The 24,388-nt window shown below is 34.6% G+C and overlaps 1 protein-coding gene across 1 annotated transcript in view; it reads left to right on the top strand.

Annotated features, from left to right (window-relative positions):
* cacna2d4a (calcium channel, voltage-dependent, alpha 2/delta subunit 4a) overlaps nucleotides 1-24,388 on the top strand; it is a 150,282-nt gene that overhangs the window by 5,683 nt on the left and 120,211 nt on the right. The window contains exons 3-19 of the mRNA XM_049474986.1: nucleotides 3,335-3,451; nucleotides 4,398-4,457; nucleotides 4,536-4,698; nucleotides 5,284-5,415; nucleotides 6,476-6,536; nucleotides 8,217-8,367; nucleotides 9,583-9,657; nucleotides 11,321-11,410; nucleotides 12,788-12,901; nucleotides 13,313-13,391; nucleotides 14,310-14,443; nucleotides 20,715-20,792; nucleotides 21,458-21,538; nucleotides 22,374-22,448; nucleotides 22,933-23,019; nucleotides 23,133-23,204; nucleotides 24,268-24,329. Of these exons, the coding sequence (XP_049330943.1) occupies nucleotides 3,335-3,451; nucleotides 4,398-4,457; nucleotides 4,536-4,698; nucleotides 5,284-5,415; nucleotides 6,476-6,536; nucleotides 8,217-8,367; nucleotides 9,583-9,657; nucleotides 11,321-11,410; nucleotides 12,788-12,901; nucleotides 13,313-13,391; nucleotides 14,310-14,443; nucleotides 20,715-20,792; nucleotides 21,458-21,538; nucleotides 22,374-22,448; nucleotides 22,933-23,019; nucleotides 23,133-23,204; nucleotides 24,268-24,329 (1,631 nt within the window). The remainder of the gene's footprint in view (nucleotides 1-3,334; nucleotides 3,452-4,397; nucleotides 4,458-4,535; nucleotides 4,699-5,283; nucleotides 5,416-6,475; nucleotides 6,537-8,216; nucleotides 8,368-9,582; nucleotides 9,658-11,320; nucleotides 11,411-12,787; nucleotides 12,902-13,312; nucleotides 13,392-14,309; nucleotides 14,444-20,714; nucleotides 20,793-21,457; nucleotides 21,539-22,373; nucleotides 22,449-22,932; nucleotides 23,020-23,132; nucleotides 23,205-24,267; nucleotides 24,330-24,388) is intronic.

The raw sequence follows: 24,388 nt of genomic DNA, 5'->3' as shown, positions 1-24,388 counted from the left end.
CCTGTTACTGGAAATCACTCGTTACTGAAACTCACTCCTGTTACTGGAACTCACTCCTGTTACTGAAACTCACTCCTGTTACTGAAACTCACTCCTGTTACTGGAACTCACTCCTGTTACTGAAACTCACTCCTGTTACTGAAACTCACTCATGTTACTGGAACTCACTCCTGTTACTGGAACTCACTCCTGTTACTGGAACTCACTCCTGTTACTGGAACTCACTCCTGTTACTGAAACTCACTCCTGTTACTGAAACTCACTCATGTTACTGGAACTCACTCCTGTTACTGGAACTCACTCCTGTTACTGGAACTCACTCCTGTTACTTTTTATGTTTTGAGTAACAGGACTAAAAGTAAAAAAAAAATAGTTTTTAGCATATAATTAGCAAAAACATAAAAAATAGCTAAACAGCGGCTATGCTAAGAGCATGAGGACACTGAGCAGAACATTCTAGTGATTTTCCCCAAAATTTGTATTTTAAAAATAAACAAATAAGATCTAAGAATTAGTTTAGGTAACAGGACTGAGTGTTGACAACCAGCTGATGTCACTTCCTGTTGTAGATGTGACTTCCTGTTGTAGAATGTTTAGAATGTTCCAGATTCAGGGGTAATGTGTTTTTTTAACTTAAATATTATGGATTTTTTTATGGAAAAAAATATTTTTAAAGCATAGATGGGAATTGGAGTCACACAACAATGCAAAAAACAAAATAACATATTTGAAGGATTTTAATATATTTATTATATTATATTTCAATGTAAAGTTTATAGTTAGGGAGTGGGGTATTTTTTAAGTGTTTAAAGTAGTTTTTATTAATGTTTTTTTTATTAATTTCATATTTTACTTTTGAAATCAGGTAAATGTACAAGACACTATGTTTAATAATAAAGTGTATTTTAAAGTTATTTTGGGGGCACATTCATAAACGTAATTTCTTGGGGACAGAAATGGCGCTGATTCGGCAGAATATACCATATACATTTTTTATAAACATTTATGAACATGTTTTTATTAGTTTATAAATGTATTATAATGTGTTATGAGTATGTTAATAGAGTCTTATAGACTAATAGACCATTTATAGAAAATATTACAGAAATGTCTTGGTTGTAAAGGAAGGTTATTAATATATTGATAAATATTGAAGAATAATACAGCAGTTAGTGTTAAAGATTACTTTTTAAAAGGGAATTAAATAACTAAAATAAGACGAACACATGTATAACATTCCCCATGAGGAACTAGTTGTGCGTCAAAAGCTGTTGCGTGTCTTTTCAGGTCATTCTGTCGAATAAAAAGAGATTTTCTCTTCTTTTATTTGGTCTGTAGGTCTGTGTGTCCTCACAGCGTCTCTCCTCTCCTCCCTCTGTCCTTCTCTCTCTCTCTCTCTCTCTCTCTCTGATCTAAAGCTCAGAATAAAAGCTGCTACTCTTAATGCTTTGTGTTGGGAAGTGGATTATCCCCGGACAATCTCTCAGCTTATTTCAGAATCACCACAATATTTTATTCAGAGAAAAGAGGAGCCATTCCTCAGAGACAGCAGCCGACGCCGGGATGGGAGGAAAAAAAATTCTTTGATTTTATCAAATTAAAAAGCTCTGGAATATAATCAAGAGGAAGATGGATGATCACAAACCATCAAACCACCAAACTGAACTGCTTGAATTTTTGCACCAGGAGTAAAGCAGCATAAAGTTATCCAAAAGCAGTGTGTAAGACTGGTGGAGGAGAACATGATGCCAAGATGCATGAAAAAAACTGTGATTAAAAACCAACCAGGGTTATTCCACCAAATATTGATTATTTCTGAACTCTTAAAACTTTATGAATATGAACTTGTTTTCTTTGCATTATCTGAGGTCTGAAAGTTCTGCATCTTTTTTGTTATTTCAGTCATTTCTCATTATCTGTTAATAAATGCTCTAAATGAGAATATTTTTATTTGGAATTTGGGAGAAATGTTGTCTGTAGTTTATAGAATAAAACAACAATGTTCATTTTACTCAAACATAAACCTATAAATAGCAAAATCAGAGCTGTAGATCCTTTTAAACTGAACTAAACTGACTGTAACGTGACTCTGAGTTTAGAACAGACGTCGATCTGTGTTTTTTTTATCACAGGTTCAGGTGCTGGAGCCTGTAGGATCTGATGTTTTTATGACAGATTGTGGATTTGTGATTAATGTGTAATATGTGTGGAGTGACGTTAGAAGCGTATAGTAGGAGTTAGTGGTGTTTGCTCAGTGTGCTGGTTGATAATGAAACAGATGGATCTCTTATCACTCGACAATTTATTGTTTCTGGACAAAAAATATTAGCAGAGCAGTAATTGCTTGGTTTTAACGTCATCATCACCTTTGATTGTTTTTACTTCTCCTGAAGTTGTGCAACTAAAGCTGGGGATACACAGTACAGGGTTCATACACTTTGCAATCAATACATTTCCATGATTTTTCATGCCTTCAAAGCAAATTTTCATGACCCTACAACATTGTTTAGGGCTGAATTACTGAAATAACTGATGAGCTGATGTATTTTTTAGCTCAAAATATATTTTCTTTCTTAATAAACGGAAACAAAAAGATTTGTAGACCAAATTTTCATGACTTTTCCATTTTTCATGACGGTAAAAACCCTGACAGTCACAATTATCACAATTACGTCACACATTAAGTACGCTGAGAATTTTAAAACACCGATTGGACAACCTTGTGATTTTCCTTCTAGGATTAATAAAACAATGAATCTCTATTGTTCTTCTTTATGCAGCAAAAAAATAGATTTTTTTTATGTGTCATGCAGAGAATTTGTAACTTTTACAGGCAGCCTGATTGAATTCAACTGATTAATATAAAATAGATTAAAAAAAGACATATAACATATATTATAAAACAAAGTATTAACAAAAAGAACACAATAAGAACAAAATAAGAACAAATAAGAACAAAACTTAAGTTTTGAGAAAGATAACTTACACAAAGCTGAGTATCAAACAAGGAGAAAACAAACAAAAGACAGGATATACTAGGACAGGGTCAAAATACAGAGAATAAAACTCACACAAAAACACAGGGTCAAACACAAAAAGCACAATAGAGAACAAACGAGCACATGCTACAGACAAGAGACACCTAGGGAAAGTAATGAGGGGGCGGGGTTATAAGGCTAGACCAAAAATAAAACAGGGCCATGAGCTTAAGGAGCACATGGGGAGGAATACAAAACAAGAGAACAGAGGCTAAGGTGTGACAGTTTTGTTAATTACTGTGTGTATTTGTGTGTTGTGTGTGTGTGTGTGTGTGTGTGTGTGTATTTACCTGTAGAAATATAAGGACATTGAGCCGATAGTGAAGATGGAGGAGGTGGATGGTATGGAGCTGGTGAGGAGTTTCGCTGAGGAGATGGAGAACATGCTTGGCAGGAAGATGAAATCCGTCAAAGTAAGAAAATCAACCTGAAACATTTATATAATATACTTATATTTATATATTTATATATATTTATATTTATATATATATATATATATTTATATAATAGAATAATAAACTACTATATATTTTTTTTATCATATCGTATAATATCGTATCTCATCAAATCTCATAATATCTTATCTTACCTTTTCTTATCTTATCTTATTGTTTCTTATGGTATCTTTTCGTATTGTATCATATCTTATCTTATCGAATTTTATCTTATTGTATTTTATGGTATCGTATCTTATCGTATGGTGTGGTATCGCACCGTCTTATCTTTTCTTATCGTATCGCATTGCATCGCATCGCATCACATCTTATCGTATCTTATCTTATCTTATCTTATCGCATCGCATCGCATCGTATCGCATCTAATCTTATTTTATCTTATCGTATCGAATCGTATCTTATCGCATCTAATCTTATTTTATCTTATCATATCTTATCTTATCTTATCTTATCGTATCGAATCAAATCGTATCTTATCGCATCTAATCTTATTTTATCTTATCATATCTTATCATATCTTATCTTATCTTATCTTATCGTATCTTATCGCATCGTATCGCATCGTATCGCATCTTATCGCATCGTATCGCATCGTATCGCATCTTATCGCATCGTATCGCAACGTATCGCATCGTATCGCATCGCATCGCAGCGCATCTTATTTTATCGCATCGCATCGTATCGCATTGTATCGTATCGCATCCTATCTTATTTTATATTATCTTTAGCTTAACTTATCTCTTATTTCTTTATTTATTGTAAATTAATATTAAAGACATGAAAACAGGTAAGGGACACACGATCCCCGGATCTAAATCTTAAATGATCATGAATGCAAATTCCTTACATATGATGAAAGACGGCAAAATAATATGTGTGTGTGTGTGTGTGTGTGTCTCTGTAGAGAATGGCTGAGGCTGCAGAGGATGCTGATTTCTATCACGAGTTCAACGCCACACTAGAGGTGAGTTTAGGGAACGTTGTGATGCTCATTACTATGAGTCAGATCAGACTAAATCATAATAACTCTGTTGTTTTGCAGTTTGATTATTATAACTCCATGTTAATAAACACTATGGATGAGGACGGGAACTTTGTGGAGTTGGGTGGAGAATTTCAGCTGGAGGAAAACGAGCATTTCAACAAACTTCCCGTCAACACGCAACAAAGCGTCATCCAGGTGCCCACTAACGTCTACAATAAAGGTAAAACACACACCTCACTCACACGGGCTGCTTCACATTTTATTGCAGAATAAAAACAATATTACAGTTAAAATAAATAGCTTTATGAATGCTTTATAAGAAAGAAGCTACTTAACAAACGGCTAAGCTAAAGAAAATGGTTAAAACACAAAAGAAACGCAAGGCAGAAGAGGAGTGAGTGAAAATGAGTGCAATTTATAATGCAGAGTCCAGGTGTGTGCAATCAGTAGGAGGGCGAACCGGATCGTCGATGAGTCATGTGATCCAGGTAGCTGCACCGTTAAAATAGCAATCCGCCAAAGTCTCAGAGAAAGAGCTCAACTGGTTCTAAAAGTGAATGATGAGCAAGCCAGGTGTGTGCAATCAGTTGGAGGGTGAAGCGGATCGCCGATGAGTCGTGATCCAGCATGTCTGAAGAGTTGATTGCAGGTGTATCCTGGGAAATGGAGTTAGATTCTGGAGAATTAGAGTCCGTGACAGGCAGACAGACAGTGACAGGACTGACAATATATCTGAAATACACTGTGTTTATTTTAAAGGCTTTAAAAAGTGTTTTAATCTGCATTGTTCTTTCTTTCCTCTCAGATCCGGATATTCTGAATGGTGTGTACATGTCCGAGGCTCTGAACGACGTGTTTGTGAGTAATTTTGAGAAGGACCCCACGCTGACCTGGCAGTACTTCGGCAGCTCCACTGGATTCTTCAGGCTTTATCCTGGTAAAAATGACCCTGCTGCATCACAAAACATCATGTGCTTTTACACAAAGTAGATTTGTGGTATTTCTTTGTTGTATTGATGCTTCTTGGTTATAAATATCTTTTATAATAGGAAAGCCTGTTAATTTCCACATAATATCCATATACTCAGTTCTGCTGCTCAAACAAAAATATATGTTCCTTACAAATGTGTCTTCAATCAATCAATTAATCAATCAACCTTTATTTTGACCCAGATGTACATTTAGAGCAACCCTTATTTTCAATGTAGTCGAGCATTTACAAATACAGGGATTGACATGACAGAGAAAATAATAGGTAAATTTAATTATTTTGTAATAACAGTAAATAAAATACTAAAAAAATAGATAAAAAACAAAAATGGAATCAGAATAAAATATAAAAAATAGAATTAATGATTATAATAAAGCATGGTTTAATTGATAAAAAAAAACTAAGATCAAAAGAAAATAAGATTAATACAACAAAAATGAGTTAAATTTGCTAAAACTAACTTTTACATAATACAATAAAAATACAAATAAATAAATAAACTAAAAACAATTAAAATAAAAGCAATAATAATAATAATAATAATAAAATAATAGTAATACTAATAACAAAAAAAAATCAAAATAAGTTAAAAAGCAATAATATAAAACTATTAATAATAATAATAATAATAATATTAATAATAATAATAATAATAATAATAATAATAATAATAATAATAATAATAAGAAGAAGAAGAAGAAGAAGAAGAAGAAGAAGAAGAAGAAGTTGGTTAGATATCAAATGTTTAAAATGATTTTTACACACTATGCAACATTTTTCACTAAATCAATGTGCTTCAAACTTTACAAGTTAATGTGAAGTTCATTAAATTGCAGCAAATTGCAGTTTATACAGTATGTAAATAATAGTTTGTGGTCATAAACAGCCATATTCTCTATTGTATGCAGGCATTTTAATGTATTTAGGCTGGAAATCTCTAAATAAAATCTCTAAAGTTCTCATTCACTATATATTTATATATTTTCTCCTCTGTTGTGTTAATCAGGTATTAAATGGACGCCAGATGAAAACGGAGTCGTCACCTTTGATGGTAGAAACCGCAACTGGTAAGTTCACTCACTGTCTTGTGTCGATGTGTATATATGTGTATATGTGTATATGTGTATATACGTACTTTTAGTATTATTATGTAGGACATACAGTATCTGTCAAAGGTTTTTATATACAGCTCTGTAAAAAAATAAGAGAGCATTTAAAAATGATGAGTTTCTTTGATTTTACCAAATTAAAAACCTCTGGAATATAATCAAGAGGAAGATGGATGATCACAAACCATCAAACCACCAAACTGAACTGCTTGAATTTTTACACCAGGAGTAAAGCAGCATAAAGTTATCCAAAAGCAGTGTGTAAGACTGGTGGAGGAGAACATGATGCTAAGATGCGAGTCTGAGACTGAAGGGTGTAATGTGATTCTGTTTGCTGCTGCCACTGCTCCTGCCACTGCTGCTAATGCCAATGCTACTGCTGATGTTAATGCTACTGCTCCAGCTAATGCCACTGCTACTACTTCTGCTCTCGCTAATGCCACTGCTGCTGCCACTGCTCGCGCTAATGACACAGCTGCTGCCACTACTGCTAATGCCACTGCTGCTGCCAATACCGCTAATGCCACTGCTGCAGCTGTCACTGCTCCCGCTAATGCCACTGCTGCTGCTACTACTGCTCCCTCTAATGCCACTGCTGCTGCTACTGCTGCTCCCGCTGCTGCCACTACTGCTATTGCCACTGCTCCTGCTAATGCCACTGCTTCTACTGCTGCTCCCGCTAATGACACAGCTGCTGCCACTGCTCTCACTAATGCCACTGCTGCTACTGCTCCCTCTAATGCCACTGCTGCAGCCACTGCTCCCACTAATGCCACTGCTTCTGCAACTGCCACTGCTTCTGCCACTGCTCCCGCTTATGCCACTGCTGTTACTGCTCCCACTAATGCCACTGCTGCTGCCACTGCTTTCACTAATGCCACTGTTGCTACTGCTGCCACTAATCCCACTGCTCCCACTAATGCCACTGCTGCTGCCATTGCTTTCACTAATGCCACTGCTACTACTGCTTCTGCTAATGCCACTGCTCCTGCTTATGTCACTGCTGCTGCCACTCCTCCCACTAATGCCACTGCTGCTACTACTGCTCTCACTAATGCTACTGCTTCTGCTACTGCCACTGCTTCTGCTACTGCTCCCACTAATGCCACTGCTACTGCCACTTCTCTCGGTAATGCCACTGCTCCTGCTTATGTCACTGCTGCTGCCACTCCTCCCACTAATGCCACTGCTGCTACTACTGCTCTCACTAATGCTACTGCTTCTGCTACTGCCACTGCTTCTGCTACTGCTCCCACTAATGCCACTGCTACTGCCACTTCTCTCGGTAATGCCACTGCTCCTGCTTATGCCACTGCTGCTGCTCCCGCTAATGCCACTGCTGCTGCCACTGCTGTTACTGCTCCCACTAATGCCACTGTTGCTGCCACTGCTACTGCTCCCACTAATGCCACTGCTTCTGCCACTTATCCCAATAATGCCATCACTGCTGCTAACCTTAAGCTCAGGCATACTTGGGTTCTGCAATAAGACAATGACCCGGAGCACACCAACAGGTCCACCTCTGAATGGCTTTGTGTCTGAATTAAAATAATTCTGTACAGAAGAGTGGAACTAAATTCCTCCTCAGAGAAAAAACTCGTTACCAGTTATTTTAATCTCCACATGTTGTTTCCTCAGGTATATCCAGGCAGCTACGTCCCCTAAAGACATCATTATAGTGGTGGACACCAGCGGCAGCATGAAGGGTCTCAGACTCACTATAGCTAAACTCACCATCAACACTATTCTGGACACACTGGGAGAAAACGACTTCGTAAATGTCATGGCTGTGAGTACTCAGCATTAGAGCTGATCTTTTCCTTAGTTTAGATAAAGGGACAGACAGACAGACAGACAGACAGACAGACATGCATACAGATAGATAGATAGATAGATAGATAGATAGATAGATAGATAGATAGATAGATAGATAGATAGATAGATAGATAGATAGATAGATAGATAGATAGATAGATAGATAGATAGATTAAAACATTAACTTTAAAATTAATGCATGCTTAAATACATATTAAATGTTCTACTTTGGAACAACTTTTGGCAACTTAAGTATATTTTAATTGTAATCAAACGGAAGTAGATTTAAGTGTGTTTTTAAACATAATTTTTTTAACACACTTGAAGTATATTGTAAATTTAATGCCAAGACATATTTTCTATCAACACAACATTTAATTTAAAGCATAGTGCTTAAAAATACATTTTATGGAAATACAGAGAAAGTATATTTAATGTGCATTTTTAAAAAGTATATTAAATTGTAAATGTACTTTTAGTATTCTTTACCTAATTTAAATATACTCTTAAATGTACTTACTTTTCACAGAAGTTTAGATAGATAGATAGATAGATAGATAGATAGATAGATAGATAGATAGATAGATAGATAGATAGATAGATTTTCAATTGTAATCAAAATATATTTAAATACAACACAAAACCATTTGCTTGTTTTTGCTTTTGAGTGTTTTTTTTTTTTCGTATAACTCCTCCGAAGTAGATTTAACTATATTAAATTGGAAATGTTCTTTTAGTATTATTTGCCTAATTTAAATATACTCTTAAATATACGTTTTTTTTCACAAGAGGATGGATAGATAGAGCCTTGTAAAAGAAAGGTGCATTTAAGTGTATTTTTTAAAAGTATACTTAACATGGAACATGTACATACTTTTACCATTAAAATTAATACATACCTAAATACATACTAAATGTACTAATTTCAAACAACTATTTTACTTGTAGTTAAGATATATTTAAATACAACATAAAAGCATTAGATTTTGCTTTTAAATGTTTTTTTATAACTTTTGCAAACTTCAGTAGATTTAAGTATGTGTTTTTCAAACATAATTTTTAATACACTTGAAGTATATTGTAAATTTTGTACTTTGCATATATGCCTTATCACAATGCAATTAAATAACTATTGTAATTAATGTTATGTCTCTCTTTCTCTCTCTCTTTTTCTTTCTTAAACTCTCAGTACAGTGATTATGTTCAGTACGTGGAGCCGTGTTTTAAAGGTACCCTGGTGCAGGCCGATCTGGACAATCGGGAGGTAATTTTCAGTTTTACTGGTTGCCAGATTTACGTTTTTTATCCTAACACTGCATTTACGCTGCTCCATCACGTCAATCTCTATCGGGTTCAAATCCCGGTCATGCAGCTTGCGGCCATCAGCTGCCGGAGCCCCGAGAGAGCACAATTGGCCTTGCTCTCTCTGGGTGTGTAGATGGCACTTTTTCCCCTCATCACTTCACAATCTATAATCACAATATTTGGTGGAATAATCCTGGTTTTAATCACAGCATGTTCTCCTCCACCAGTCTTACAGTAAAGTGCAATACTCCTTACTGTATGAGGCCTGATTTAAAGGTTTATGTTGGGTGTTAAAATGTACATAGGTCCTTTTTTTTATCCAGGAGAACACATTTCTACATTTGTTTTAGCAGTGCCTGTTCACTTTTGCCACTAGATGGTGCAAATGTAGTGGTGCAAAATTCCTAATCCAGGAATAAAGAGGATTATTTATTTCCTATGCCTCTAACCCAACCAGTACATCATGGTGTGCTTTTGGAGAAAATGAGAAATGGCTTTCAGACCTCAAATAATGCAAAGAAAAAAAGTTCAAATTCATAAAGAGTTCAGAAATTAATATTAACAGTATTAACAGTATTAACCCTTGTGTGGTGTTCATATTTTTGTTCCTCGTTTACTTTGTTACTTGTATTTAATTCAGCAAAATTAAGCAATTCTACATTAAAATGCTTTACACATGCTCGCTTCACCTAAATTACAAGCAATATAAACAGCTTACATGGTTAATATTTGCCCTTTACCTTTCTTATGTTACATTTCTTTTAAAAAGTGCTACTCTTTTTTTATTAGTTTTTAATAAAATGTAAAAGAAAATGAATTAAACTCAAGATATGAGTAGATAATTTGTTTAGTTTCAAATTTACAAATGAAGCAATGTTTATTAGCTCTTGGCCAAACATACTGTATGTAATATAAATGTGTAGGGGGGGGGGGGGTGTACAGTGTGTGTTTATCAAAAATGTGTTTTGATATATGTTTTCCACAAAAATGAGCCAATGGCAATGAGTTTGAGTTAGAAAAAATATTTTTTTAGTATCATTTGATGAAAAATGAAAACACAAGGGTTAATAGAAGTTTAGTTGGACTGGAGTCTCTGCACGGATCATCTTCATACTAGGCTACATACGTCTGCTATGTTCTTGCTGGAGGGGGTGGGGGGGTGTGCAGGTGTGATCAGGGGCGTAGCAGCAAATTCTGGGCCCTGTACACCCTCTATGTTAATGGGCCCCTATCCATGCCAGTAAACAAAGGAAAGTGAGTGAAAAAAAAATCAGGATTTTCATGGGCCCCTCTCCCTACTCGGGCCCTGGGTAGTCAGGTCCACTTTTCCCCCCACTACCACGCCCATGGGTGTGATGGATCACAGTATAAACCAATAGGGAGTCAGAATGGTATATGTTTATACTTCTCTACATCCAATCACAATCAGACTCACTCTATCTGGATGGAGAGATTTATCTGGATAGGGGTTTTATTGAACGATGAGAAGCCGGAATGAAAATCTATAAAAAAAATCTATAATATTCTTATTAGTATTCTTATTTTTTTAGTGTAAACGATAAACGGTGTGAAAGCTGTTGTGTTTAATGCCCTCTGAGTCCATGCTCTCCATCTTTCTCCAGCACTTCAAGGTTTTAGTGGAGGGTCTTCATGTGAAAGGAGAGGGAAAAGTCAAGAAAGCCATGAAAGAGGCCTTCCGTGTTTTAAATGAGGTGAGTGCCGTTTTCATCATTCTAATATTTCTGATTATCTTTGAGGTGACTGCACTCAACTGTGACTGTAAAATGTACTTTTATTGTAGTAAAACATGATAAAAAGTTCTTATCTTTGATGAATAGCACACCTCCGTTCTCCAACAGCGATCAGAGATCCAGAAATTTTAACAGTTTATCCAATTTACCCTGATAAATCACTTTTTACACCGTTATCCAGCTCAAAGTAGCTCCACACCTCCTTACTAAAATCCAGAGAGCCCTGACATTTAAAACGAGGCATTAATAACTTAAAAAGTGCAGAAGAAGCTTATTAAAAACGACTGTTTACATCCCATAATGCTACTAGCTTCAGCTCCGAGTGCCGCCATCACTGTACTGATAATGACATAGACATATATATACATAGACTTCTCATAGCCTGCCTCCTGGCACCGGCTGCTTTGCTATGAGGAGTCTATGTATGTATATATATATATATATATATATATATATATATATATATGTCTATGTTATTATCAGTACAGTGATGGCAGTGCTCGGAGCTGAAGCTAGTAGCATTATGGGATGTAAACAGTGTTTTTTTTTAATAAGCTTCTTTTTAAGCACTTTTTAAGTTATTAATGCCTGGTTTTAAATATCAGAGCTCTCCGGATTCTAGTAAGGAGGTGTGGAGCTACTTTGAGCTGGATAACGGTGTAAAAAGTGATTTATCTTCAGGGGGAAAAAAAGCCTGTTTGGACAAACTGTTAAAATTTCTGGATCTCTGAAAGCTGCAGGAGGTGAGCTATTCATCAAAGATAAGAACTTTTTATCACGTTTTACTACACTAAAAGTCCATTTTACACCAGAGTTCTCCTTTAAGAATACTTTTAAAGTTGACTGACCGTTTTTTATTAAAGTAATTTTTTCTTTATTTAGTTGAGTAGTTGTTTCTTCTCATAATCTGGATTCGAACATTACTCAAATATTCTCTATTATTCACTGTATACCTGTAACTCTACCTCTTCACTACTTTACTTTAACTGATGCTCTCAAACACTTTATTAAGAGACAAGAAATTCAAGTAATTAACTCTTGATGAGTTCAGCACAGCTGTTAACTGAAAGCTTGAATCCCAGGAGACTCTACCTCATAAAACTGACTGAAGAATATATAATATATAAAATATATTCTGGTTTGTTTAACACTTTTTTTTTTTTTCAAAATAATTCCAGATGTTTTTCTTCATAGTTTGAATGGGTTTAGTATTAATTTACAATACAATAAAACTTTTAATATTGAAAAAATACAGAATTTAAGATGTGTTTAAACATTTGACTGGTACAGTATACAGTATATTGTCTGTATTTGTATTTTTATGTGTGTTTGGTACAGGCTGTTACGACGGGTAAGGGCAGTCTCTGTAATCAGGCTATAATGCTGATTACTGATGGAGCGATGGAGGATTTTCAGCAGGTTTTTGAGGAGTTTAATTGGCCGGATCGCAGGGTAAATAATCCTCAAACATAAACTATAAGCAGTATAATATAAGTGATATATTAGCTTGTTACTAACAATGAACATATATTGAAATTTACATGAGTTTCTACATAATTCTATGTTTATTGTAAATTAATTCATTTATTTGCTAGCAAAAAGCAGCAAAATGCTATGTATTTTATTACATTAGTCCAGTATCACATAAATATATTTTACTCTTTTGGATTTAATAAATATATTTTGCATTGTATTTGGCATTCCTGTTATTAAAATTATTGTCTGCATATTCTTCTTCTTATTATTCTTATTTTTATTATTGTCTAATTTGGTAGTAATAATAGTAGTAACTTGTCTTACTGTTGTTATTATTTATTTTTTCTTTTTTTTAATGAATTAAATTACTCATTTTATCTCCCTCAGGTGCGCGTGTTCACGTATCTGATTGGTCGAGAGCTGACGTTTGCTGAAAATGTGAAATGGATTGCCTGTAATAATAAAGGTAAACTAGTTCATCAGTTAATTCTCTTTTAATGTAAAATAATTTATGTTTTTAATGTTCAAATGCAGCACTACTGTGATCTGCTGTTATCCTGCTCTCTTCTTTTTTGTCTTTACCTTTAAAAAACTTAAAAATAACTTTTATTTTAGTCATTTGTACATAATTTTCTGTGTACTTCAAATCAGTCAATCAATAACCGAGACAAGACCAGACAAGGGAAGAGTAAAACAAAGGGGCTATATATACAATCAATCAATCAATCAATCAACCAATCTCGGGAAACATTGACGTTGACCCTCATTTACAATGTTGCTGAGTTTTTTCATCATCAAAGGGATTGAAAACATAACATTTAATAAGAAATTAGAAATAAAATGGAATATAATAGTAAAAATAAATAATAAATAAAAGCAATACTAATTTTAAATCGACATTTAATATATATATGAAGAAAATATATATGTAAAATAGAAAATTCGAAAAGACCATAAAAACAAATTGAAACATAAAAAGTAAAAAAATATATAAAATATAAAAGAAAAAATGGATAATAATAAACTAAGAACGAGAACAAACAAGAATCAAAATATAAAACATTAGAATATAAAAAAAGTAATAATAAATAAATAATATATATATATAATATAAATAATATATTTATAATATTATATTATATTTATAATACATACAATGAAGGTTAAGAAACACCTGGGGAGGGTAACAAGGGGGCGGAGTAACAGATGAGACAGGTGGAAACACTGATGACCAGGGAGGAGATAAGACAGAAACAAAAAACAGAGCAATGTGCTGAAGAACACATGGCAGGGAAAACAAGCAGACTGGAAAAAACTAAATGTTCTATTTATTATTTTTTTTTTGCTTGGGTTTATTTATTAATGTTTGTTTTTTAATCATTAGGTTACTACACACACATCTCCACTCTGGCAGACGTGCAGGAGAATGTTATGGAATATCTGCATGTTCTCAGTCGACCAATGGTCATCAACCATGACCATGACATCATCTGGACTGAGGCTTACATGGACAGTGTGGTGAGTTTTTAATATTTCCTCATCTTTGCTTATTTTTTTATGAAATAAAAAAAAAATGTTTTTATGCTGTCTGTCATACTCTATCAATTCATTGCATCTTCATGTTCATCTTGCTCTCACTGTCTTTCATCCTGACAGTTGCCCAACACTGCTGAGGTAAAGATATAACTCAGGTAGTGTAGATAATAGTGATTAGTGATAAATTAGTGATATAGATTACATTAGTAATGTAGTAAAACACATGTAATGAGGTTTAGGCATGTGGTAAGTTAGATTAATAATAATAAATTATGTTTTATTGTGGGTTCATACGGTCATGAAAAACCTGGAAAAGTAATGGAATTTGAAAATAGCAATTTCCAGGCCTGGATAAGTTTTGTGAAAATAAAAATACTCAGATAATCATGGAAATTTGGAAAATCGGAAATTCAGTAATTTAATCCTACCCAATGGAGCTTAAATATTGTGTGCTAACATTTTATCAGATTCATTTTAGACCTACTATAATCTATTTTAATTATAGTTTTAGTAGATTTTTGGTTTTATTGTCCATGTATGCATGTTTTAAAAGTTGTATAGTCAATAAAAAATTTGCCTCGAAGGCCTGGAAAAGTCTTGAAAAAATGATTGAAATTTATTGTATGTGTATGAATCCTGAATAAAGCAATGTCATCCTAATTATACTTAAAATTAATGTATTTATAATTAATAATACTTGATCTTTATAGCTTGGAGGTTCACTGTAGTTGTACTGAATTATTTCAGCTTTTAGTTGTTTTGATTTGGATTTATTTTTTATTTTTTCAATACAACAAAATAGATAACCTCACCTGTTTTAATAATAAATCCGCATTCACTCTGGTTGGCTGAGTTTTAGCTTTTAGCCTTTTTAGCCATTCTAGAAGCATATGAGCATCAAATAACTGCATTAACACTTGCTCTTTTAAAGTTAGCATTAGATTGTTTAAGCTGCACCAGATATTGGCATCAGCATTTGCTTTGCTAGGCCTATTAATTGCTATTTATTTTAGCATTTTAAGGGACTTTTATTTGTTAATGAGTCAAGACAGTTACACATTTAGGGCCCTATTTTATTTGCATGCGTCTTGGCATCATGTTCTCCTCCTCCACCAGTCTTACACACTGCTTTTGGATAACTTTATGCTGCTTTACTCCTGGTGTAAAAATTCAAGCAGTTCAGTTTGGTGGTTTGATGGTTTGTGATCATCCATCTTCCTCTTGATTATATTCCAGAGGCTTTCAATTTGGTAAAATGAAAGAAAATAATAAGTTTAAGTGCTTTCTTATTTTTATCCAGAGCTTTTTGGTTTTATGCCGCTATAGAAAAGTTTTTATGTATATATATATATTAAAATACAGTACTTTATTTTTAAATATGTCCTGTCTGCTGTATTGTATAGTGCTTTTCTGATTTCTGGCTCTCCTCTACACTCTGGTTCTTGGCGTGGACATACAGTTCTTGGAATATTTTAAATTGGTGTAGAAGCTTCATGTCAGATGGAGATTTTTTTAAAGGGATCTTCTCGCTCATACTGAGAGAACTTCCTCTTTGGCTTTTCTTTAAAAAAACTATTTTGCCAACTTTTTATTTTAAGGTTTGTTCTTTTATCTGTTTTATATTCGGGGAATCCAGGCCAGGTATGATTTCTTGGACTGGCAATAGAGCGGTAGTTTGGATCTGTACCTGTGAGCTCCATGTTTCTTTGATCCAGGGTGCGAATTATACAATGATAATTATATAATTAAATTTTTATTCAGGGTATAAATGAAACCTGTACAGTGCAGGAGCTTTAGATAACTGAAGTCTCACAATGCTTACAGTGTTTTACAGTGCAATAAATACATTAAACCAGCTACTGTAGCTCATACCACACGCAACACTTTATTATCAGGATCATAAACAATATATTATACAGCAAAATCAACAAATTATACTGATGATCAATCCTGCAAAAACACATACAATGATATTGGGTGCTACCATATACAATCTAAAACTGTATATTTTACATTAAAGGCTTAGGGCACCTAAAAATCTAAATCTTTTCTCAGTTTTCTTGCCCTGAAAATAAATAATTTCATATTTTACAAAATAAATGTTTTTTATATATTGATCATTGCATGACTATTTAAGTTTACTGTAGAGATAATAATATAAGCAAGTAGTTCATCACTAATAATGCTACCAGAGTGTGAATCCTTTAGTTTATTTAGTTGGTTAGTTTATTCCACCTTAAAACACATTTCCTTTCCACCTTAAAACACATTTCTCTTCCACCCTAAAGCACATTTCCCTTCCACCTTAAAACACATTTCCCTTCCACCTTAAAATACGTTTACTTTCCACCTTAAAAAGGGCGCCTATATGTCAACTAGTCCACATAAAACTTAATTCTGGTTTGAACAATTTGGTCCACCTTAAAAGCTGAAGATGTTAAGTTTAAAGCTCATTTAAGGTGGAATGGTGAGTTAGCAGTATTTAAGGAGGAATGTTAAATTAGGAGCGTTAATGGTGGAATAATAAATTAGAAGCATTTAAGGTGGGATGAAAAATTTGTAGCGTTTAAGGTGGAATGGTAGATTAGTAGGATTTAAGGTGGAATGGTAGATTAGCAGAATTGTTTGATGGAATGATAAATTAGCAGCATTTAAGGTGGAATGGTAAGTTAGTTGTATTTAAAGTGTAATGGTAAATTAGTAGCATTTAAGGTGGAATGGTAAATTAGCAGCATTTAAGGTGGAATGGTAAGTTAGTTGTATTTAAAGTGTAATGGTAAATTAGTAGCATTTAAGGTGGAATGGTAAATTAGCAGCATTTAAGGTGGAATGGTACATTAGAACAATGTGAGTGATTTACTGAAGGTAGTAAAGTGTATTTATTATTAAGAAAGTGCAGGTATTTGCATTATTTGAGGTCTGAAAGCTCTGCATCTGTAATTTCTGTAAATAAATGCTCTAAATGAGAATATTTTTATTTGTAATTTGGGAGAAATGTTGTCTGTAGTTTATAGAATAAAACAACAATGTTCATTTTACTCAAACATAAACCTATAAATAGCAAAATCAGAGAAACTGATTCAGAAGTATATATATTTTTTAAATATAAATATAAGTATTTAAACTACAGCTTCCTTAAACTATTGTTTTTACCAATTCATTAAGTCAAACCTCCCTAATTCCCCACTAATTCATGCTCTGGTTGTATTTCTAATAAAAACAGCTTTATAATCAAGTTTTTATTGTAATTTCTGATGATGTTGCATTGTTTTATCATCAGCAGTGCTGCTGGTGAGCAGATTTGAGTGTACTGCAGGTGCTTGGTGCCCTTTCCTGTCTCTGCAGTGATGCAGCGTGATTAAGCAGATGATGGACTGTTTGCTGGACGCAGCAGATTTCTGTGTTCCGGATACGAACACAGTTTTTTCTGACCCGAACAGTTTAGAGGGCAGGAGCTAAAATAAAGATATATGACCTCTGACCTCAGTGCTTTCTGTTTCACTTACTGTAATGTGTCAGAATGCACGGTGTCAGACTGTCCGGTTATATTTGTTGTTATATAGTTGTCCTACAGCTCGAACAGGTCATTCAGACACCTTTAATAACTTTATTTCCCTCTGTAGGTCATTTTACCACAATTATCTGAATTTTCTCCTCCTTACATTTGACTAAAAATAGCCTCGTTACTCCTGTTTTATTTCAGCTGGTTTTCATTACGGCTTCTCATCGTTCAATAAAACCCCCTATAAGTACAAACATATACCATTCCCACTCCCTATTGGTTTATACTGTGATCCATCACACCTGCACACTCCAGCAAGAACAAAGCAGACTTACAGTTGCTTGCAAAAGTATTCATACCCCCTTCAACTTTTCCATATTTTGTCACAACCACAAAAATAAATATTTATATTTAATTGTGTAAATTTAATGAGAATACCAACACAAAGTGGTATACAGTCAAGAAAATTATTTCAGGATTCAAAACATTTTTTAACAAATAAAAAAACTGTGTTGAAAAAGTGTGGTGTGCAAAAGTATCTAGCCCCCTTTTCTCTGAGTGCAACCAATTAATTGCATTCAGAAGTTGCCTATAGTGCACTATAGGACTCTGTGGGCGTGGTCTAAGCTTTTGTTCTTAATGGATTAATTTTTTCTCCTTACATTACTTTTACTTTTATACTTTAAAAGTAGTTTTAAAACCAGTACTTTTACACATTTACTTAAAGAGTAAAAAGCTAAAAAGCTTTTTGAGTTGATACTTGAGGTTATTAAATCCTACTACACTGCAAAAAACTAAATCTTAGGAAAGTAAAATTATTACATTTTAAGGCAATAAATCTTATTTTTATAAATCTTTAATTTTTTTGCTTAGTTTTTGTCTTACTAAGCATTGTGTAAGTGTTAGAAAAACAGTTATATTTGCTTGATTTAGGTGTTACTTCATTCATTTTGACACTTTGCAATTGCTTGCTCAACATCTAACATCTTAATTTGCATATATATAAAGGATTTTTTGCAGTGTATCTATACTTCTACCTACAGAGTAATAAATAGAAGTTTTAAAGCTCTTTATTAGAAACTGTGTCCAAGCCAAAATCCATTGAGTGAACTGCTGCTAAATGTGATTGATCTGCTCATTGATCTCTGAGGATCTTTATTAAGGAGATTGATTAGGTGTGGGTCAGAGTGTACGATGCCTAATCGAATGACAATCGCTGTACTGACACATACAGACAGACCTGCTGCACAAAAATCCGTTCAGACAAACTAGACAAAATATACAGCTTTAGAAAAAATGAAGAGAGTTCACTTCAGTTTCTGAATCCGTTTCTCTGATTTTGCTATTTATAGGTTTATATTTGAGTAAAATGAACATTGTTGTTTTATTCTATAAACTACAGACAACATTTCTCCCAAATTCCAAATAAAAATATTCTCATTTAGAGCATTTATTTACAGAAAATGAGAAATGACTGAAATAACAAAAAAGATGCAGAACTTTCAGACCTCAAATAATGCAAAGAAAACAAGTTCATATTCATAAAGTTTTAAGAGTTCAGAAATAATCAATTTTTGGTGGAATAATCCTGGTTTTTAATCACAGTTTAATTTCATGCATCTTGGTATCATGTTCTCCTCCACCAGTCTTACACACTGCTTTTGGATAACTTTATGCTGCTTTACTCCTGGTGTAAAAATTCAAGCAGTTCAGTTTGGTGGTTTGATGGCTTGTGATCATCCATCTTCCTCTTGATTATATTCCAGAGGTTTTCAATTTGGTCAAAATCAAAGAAACTCATAATTTTTAAAACAAATGGGGTAAGCCAATTATTCTTGATAAGATTTATTAAAATAAGCAATCGCAGAATGAGTGATTAAAGCCTTTTTAAGTGATTTTTGGATTGAGCACAATAATCAGATTTTTATGCTCATTTTTAGTTAAAATATATATATATATATATTTCTAGTAATGTTTCTACAGAATATCCTCTCTTCGGTTTGTATCCTCAGGTTTATTCATAGCTCATTCATCACTCCTCCGTTTATGTTCTCTCATCTCCCTGCCTGTCATCCTCTTCCCTTTTTACCTTCAGCTGTTCCAAACAGAATCACTTATTTTAGTCCGGGAGCTGTTTCTCCTTATAATGCGTCCAAAATCAGAGCGGCTCAGTTTGGGTTTCTGGGCTTCCTCTGAGAGACGGTGATTTATTTGATCAGGGATGAAGGAAACTCTGCAGAATCTCTGCTTATTCAGATCAAATAAAAATGATTCCCATATTTGTTAGAGGTTCAGATTCCAGGCTGAAAAACACGACTAAAATTAAATATTAATTTACAGCAGCAGAGCTGAAAAAAAGTCCTAAATAAGAAATGAGTTTTTATTTCTAATTTTCTTAACATTTAGAAACTATAGAATTGACTCTAGTTTATGAATTGTTTAGAATCTGTCTATCTATCTGTCCATACATCCATCCATCCATCCATCCGTCTGTCTGTCTATCTATCCATCTCTCTGTGTTTATATATCCATCTCTATGTCTATCTGTCTGTCTGTATATTTGTGTCTCTCTGTCTGTTTGTCTATCTATCTATCTATCTATCTATCTATCTATCTATCTATCTATCTATCTATCTATCTATCTATCTATCTATCTATCTATCTATCTGTTTTTCATTCAGTTTGTATATATATCCATCTCTCTGTCTGTCTGTCTCTCTGTCTGTCTGACTCTGTTCTCGTGTGTTTCAGTTGTTTAATACTCAGGCTCAGAGTTTGCTGTTGATGACCTCAGTGGCCATGCCTGTGTTCAGCAAGAAAGAGGAAACTGTGAGTAAAAAACGCAGAATTACCCCTAAACTCACCCCCAAATCAGCCTTAAACTCACCCCCAAATCAGCCTTAAACTCACCCCCAAATAAGCCTTAAACTCACCCCCAAATCAGCCTTAAACTCACCCCCAAATCAGCCTTAAACTCACCCCCAAATCAGCCTTAAACTCACCCCCAAATCAGCCTTAAACTCACCCCCAAATAAGCCTTAAACTCACCCCCAAATCAGCCTTAAACTCACCCCCAAATCAGCCTTAAACTCACCCCCAAATCAGCTCTAAACTCACCCCCAAATCACAATTAAACTCACCCCCAAAATCAACTCCATATCACCCCCAAAATCACCAACATCACCCCAAAATCAACTCTATATCACCCCCAATATCAGCCCCAAAATTATCCCCACATCACCCCCAAAATCAACCCCAAAATCACCCCCAAAATCAACTCTATATCACCCCCAATATCAGCCCCAAAATTATCCCCATGTCACCCCCAAAATCATCCCTAAAATCACTAAAATTATCCATTACCCTGAAGTGTGTTCAGAGCAATGAATGAATAAATGAATAAAGCCATAGTGAATTTATTTGATATTGCATTTATTAACGGTTTAAACTACTGTAATATACTGAAAACTGTCTGTCTCTCTGTCTGTCTCTAGCTGTCTCATGGTATTCTCCTGGGTGTGGTTGGTACTGATGTTCCTTTAAAAGAGCTCATGAGACTCGCTCCTCGATACAAGGTGAGCATCAGAAAGTCTATTTTAGTGAGTAATTACACTCATAATTTAAGGTGTGTTTTCAGTGCGACCACAACTTTAATGTCTGTTCTGATGAATATTAGGTCTGAGTTTGTGTGAAGTGAAAGAGTACACAAGACATTAGAGAACAAACCGTCTGAAAGGGTTAAAGCCTGTTTTGGCACATTGCAAACACAATAAATGCAGCAGTTCTGATAAAACTAATATTTGTGATTTTTTCAGATGAAAAATATATTTGTTTATAAAGTAGTATGTGTACATCACTGTTCTGACCAGCAGTTGCTAAGAAACAGCGATGGTCACTTTGCTCTGAGATGCAGGATGAATTTTTGTACTTGAAGAAACAAAAAATAAACATTAGAAAACAACCTTTGCTTTCTGCTGAGAAGAGTTTGTTGAACACGTCCAGGTAGCTGCACCGTTACAATAGCAATCCACCAAAGTCAGAGCTCACCTGATCTACTCTTAAAGAGAATGATGAGCAAGAGACACTGGTTTATTGGTTTATTATTTCACGATACGCCCAAAATTAATTAACCACACCCATGATTAATTAATTAAGAAAATTAGTACATGTGTTTTGGTTTGCACTTCGAGCTGTGCAAGGTGTACTTTTCCCATCGTTACGATAGCAAAGACACATGGACATGTCCTATATCGAGCTGCACTGTGCATTTTGTATTTAATCATACAAACAGCCATTCGAGCATTCAAATAATTATCTGAGTTGTCATGATTCAATACAGAACCAGAACCTTTACAAAAAATCCTTGCTGTCTGCTGTATTCACTCTGTTACTGTATTTTACTGTTTTCAGCTGGGAGTTCATGGTTATGCGTTTCTGAACACAAATAATGGCTACATCCTGTCCCACCCAGATCTACGTCCACTGGTGAGTTCAGCTTTATCAGCACTTACTTTCCCCAAAAATTATTACAGCACTTCATGCTTCTTCCCTCTGATAACAATTTTTATGGAGATTTCATTTTCCAGCAGGACTTGGCACACTGCCCACACTGCTTCAAAATGGTCTTATTTAATATAATATACTAATTTTCTGAGACACTGATTTGTGGGTTTTAATTGGCTGTAAGCCATAAAAATAATCATCAACAATAAAGAAATAAATATAAAAATTAAATAGATCACTCTGTGTTTATTACATCTATATAATATATGAATTTCACATTTGAAAGGTAGATTTTCAATGATATAATTTTTTTCTGAGATGTTCCAGTATGTATATGTGACTCTGGGGTCCAAGGAATGTGATGCTATAATGCTAAGGCACTACAGACACTAAAGCAATGATAAATAATCAATAATAGTTTATATCATATTTATATTAATTTAAGTAATTTAATCTTGTTTCTCAGTATAAAGAAGGGAAGAAGCTGAAGCCCAAACCCAACTATAACAGTGTAGATCTGTCGGAGGTGGAGTGGGAGGACACTGAAGACACAGTGAGTGAAGACACTGTCTCCATCACTTCATACCTGCTTACACAAACACACACCGAACAGCGTGGGCAGAATAACTCTGCAAATGTGTATGTGTGTGTGTGTTTTTTCACCAGTTGAGGACAGCTATGGTGAAAGGGGAGACGGGGACGATGTCTCTGGATGTGAGGGCCACTGTGGACAAGAGGGTTCGTGATCTTTAACCTTCATCTCTCTTAGTGATCTTTCTTAGGTAGGTGTTGGGTCCAAGTGCACCCCTGCCAAAAAGTGCATCCCCAAGCGCACCAAAAAAACTTCTTCTTAAGTTCTTTTGGAACTTTTGCAAAATAGGTGCCACGCCAAATATGGCACCTTTGCCAAAAAGTGCACCCCCAAGCGCACCAAAAAAAATTCTGAAAAAAAAATGAAAAAATAGGTGTTGTGCCAAATGGACACCCCCAATCGTACCAAAAAAAACTAATTTCTGAAAAAAAAAAAAATAGTAGTTGTGCCAAATTTGGCACCCCTGCCAAAAGGTGCACCCCCATAGGCACCAAAACAACGTAATTTATGAAAAAAATGGAAAAAATAGGTGTTGTGACAAAATTGGCACCTCTGCCAAAAAGTGCACCCACATGGGCACCAAAACATTTCATTTGAGATTTTTTTTTTTTTTTTAAGTAGATGTCATGCCAAATGTGGCACCCCTGCCAAAAAGTGCACTTTCATGGGCACCAAAAAACACTGAATAGGTGGAAAAAAAATTAAAATAGGTGCTGTGCCAAATTTGTCACCTCTGCCAAAAAGTGCACCCCCAAGTGCACCAAAAAAACTTAAGTTCTTTTGGAACTTTTGGAAAATAGGTGCCCTGCCAAATATGGCACCTTTGCCAAAACGTCCACCACCAAGCGCACCAAAAAAACTTCTGAAAACAATTGAAAAAATAGGTGTTGGGCCAAATTTGGCACCCCTGCCAAAAAGTGCATCCCCAATGGCACCAAAAAAACTGAATAAATATGAAAAAAAAAAACTCACAAGAAGTGTTAAAAAAAGGCGGGAAACAGAACAAAGGAAATGCCACAAAACGACAGAGAGTTCTGGTTTGACTGGGGTTTATATAGGGTAGTGCACAGGTGCAGCTGGTTGATGCTGATCACCGCCGGGGAATCCAACTCTACCATTTCCTCCCCTATTTCTATCAGTCACACTTTTATCATGTTTAAATCACAGTGTCTGAACATTTCTTATTAAAAACATGTTTTCTGTCCGTAGAGAAGAGTTGTGTTCCTGAAAAACGAGTATTTCTACACAACCATCAACGAGACGCCGTTCAGGTAAAGAGCAGCAGATCTTCAGTGTTACACTTTATTTTACATACTTTACTTTACTTTTG

This window comes from Astyanax mexicanus, chromosome 2, assembly GCF_023375975.1.
Source record: "Astyanax mexicanus isolate ESR-SI-001 chromosome 2, AstMex3_surface, whole genome shotgun sequence".
In the NCBI taxonomy this organism is placed as follows: Eukaryota; Metazoa; Chordata; class Actinopteri; order Characiformes; family Acestrorhamphidae; genus Astyanax; species Astyanax mexicanus.
This window is presented reverse-complemented; position numbering and strand designations above follow the sequence as displayed.